The sequence below is a fragment of the Penaeus monodon genome, chromosome 20 (assembly GCF_015228065.2).
Source record: "Penaeus monodon isolate SGIC_2016 chromosome 20, NSTDA_Pmon_1, whole genome shotgun sequence".
NCBI classification, from domain to species: Eukaryota; Metazoa; Arthropoda; class Malacostraca; order Decapoda; family Penaeidae; genus Penaeus; species Penaeus monodon.
Genome location: NC_051405.1, coordinates 3,580,211 through 3,582,139, shown reverse-complemented (window position 1 = coordinate 3,582,139; position 1,929 = coordinate 3,580,211). Strand labels below are relative to the sequence as shown.

The 1,929-nt window shown below is 42.8% G+C and overlaps 1 protein-coding gene across 1 annotated transcript in view; it reads left to right on the top strand.

The window, feature by feature from the left end:
* LOC119586038 (ankyrin repeat domain-containing protein 6-like) overlaps positions 1-1,929 on the top strand; it is a gene marked incomplete in the record, with an annotated part of 31,841 nt that overhangs the window by 1,071 nt on the left and 28,841 nt on the right. The window contains 1 exon segment of the mRNA XM_037934742.1: positions 1,340-1,438. Coding sequence (XP_037790670.1) covers positions 1,340-1,438 — 99 coding nt within the window.

Below are 1,929 nucleotides of genomic sequence, written 5' to 3'. Positions count from 1 at the left end.
TGGACTGCCTGTAGTGCAATCAAGTGGTCATATATCCACTCGGAAAAAATACACATGCAAATATACATCAGCAGTTATACACAAACCCTTTTCCTTCACACACACACATACACAATCCCTTTTGTGTGCTTAAAAAGTGAACTTCACTTCTCATTTTATTGGTACAGAGTTTTTCCGTTTTTCTCCAATGTTAACCAAATAACACAACAGTCTGACATTGCTGAAATGGTGACGTCACCATTCCAGCGCAACTGACTGAATTACAGTTGACGATCCGACGATTCATAGTTATCCAAATTAATAACGACGAGTCGTATGTTGTGCGCCGTCCAAGAACTTGCAGTCTTTAGTCACACCAACCACGTCAGAAGTAATTCTCCTTATTCCCTTAATCTGTCTCAGTCACGTAATCAACATGACTTATCGATCACGTTATCAACCCATTCCTTCCGTATTTGATTTATCTGCAGACTTTGTTGTTATTATCATGATTCGCAGAGCCTAAGACAATTGCGTCAGTCACGTCAGCTACGCCCGGATCGATCGTTTGCATCAATAGCAGTTGGACTGGTGGCGCCATTACTTACAGCACTGGCCAAATAGCCCTGGTTTCAGTAGGTGCTGAAACATACTCGAATCAAAATGATGTATTCTTACATTGAGACTATAGGGTGTATAACTATACAAAATATAAATAGAGTACACACCCGCCTTTTCCCTCCACCTCACCTCGCATTTGACAGAAGACACGTTGTTACACAAAACCATGACCACGAGTTCTTTGTGATCTGCAACGGTCATTGGAGCGATAAATCAGTTGGCACGAGACGGTGGGTCTTGTCGTGCGCTACCATTATCAACATTATTTCTTTCATGGTTTTCTGTTCCCCACGAAAGTTTCGGCTTGTCCTGACACTGAAAGGCGACCATGGCTTAGGTTTAAAGAACCCAATCACACATATGAGAAGAAGACGAAAGGGGACACGACGGTGCACTCATTCCGTAATCAATAATATCCTAACATATAAGTTACCGACGGTTCGTGTGATGTTTCAGGTCAGATTTTGACAGTTTGGTTGCTTGGATGTGTAAATAACGAAGGTCATTCGTTTTACCCGAATTCCAGCCTAATTTTCAAAAGGCCCTTGAGTTTGTCCCTTCAATACGTTCTGCATTCCTCCAATTCCAAAGTAGCAAGGCACGAAGTGACGAGCCATTTCTTGGAATTCCTAGACTTAGCGAGAACAGCATTCAAGGAAAGGCTTGCCCGCGCCAATGAATGGCTTGGCATAATTAAAAATGATTTATAGCACCTTAATCAACACTGGCGTTTCTACAGGCTGGGGCTGACATCCGCGCCGTAGACAGCAATGGACAGACAGTGCTGCACTGGGCCGCTCTGCATGATAAATCCGAGTCTGTTGTGGAATTAGTGCAGGTAAGTGTTTCTACTGTTTTATTTTTCTAAATAATGCCCTTGTCTTTGACCCACATTCATGCGTAATATCTTATATACGCTAATTTGTTCCTACGTTTACGGAACATCAATTTAGTTTCATAGAGACGTAACCTCATAACATTCTGAGAGGGAAAAGTGGCTTTGTATGATTCACTATCGATCTGAACACTTCTCGCTCCTTGCACTCTCCCCTGCGGCACATGAGCGAGTTCGTGTATCCCTCTTTATGTTTTCGAATATACATACACAATCTGAGCGCCGTTTTGTTTTGTTCAACCGGAAGGAAAAAGATCATTGACACGAAATATTAGCAACGGTGTATCGATCTCTCGCTGGCATGACAAGCTTGATTAAACACAACGACGTGGCAACCCTCGTTAGCACACACACCTACCGCGACCACGGCTGTGGACTTGTATTCATTCAAGAGGGTATTTTGAATATTGGCATAAGTAAATTGTGGCATGCGC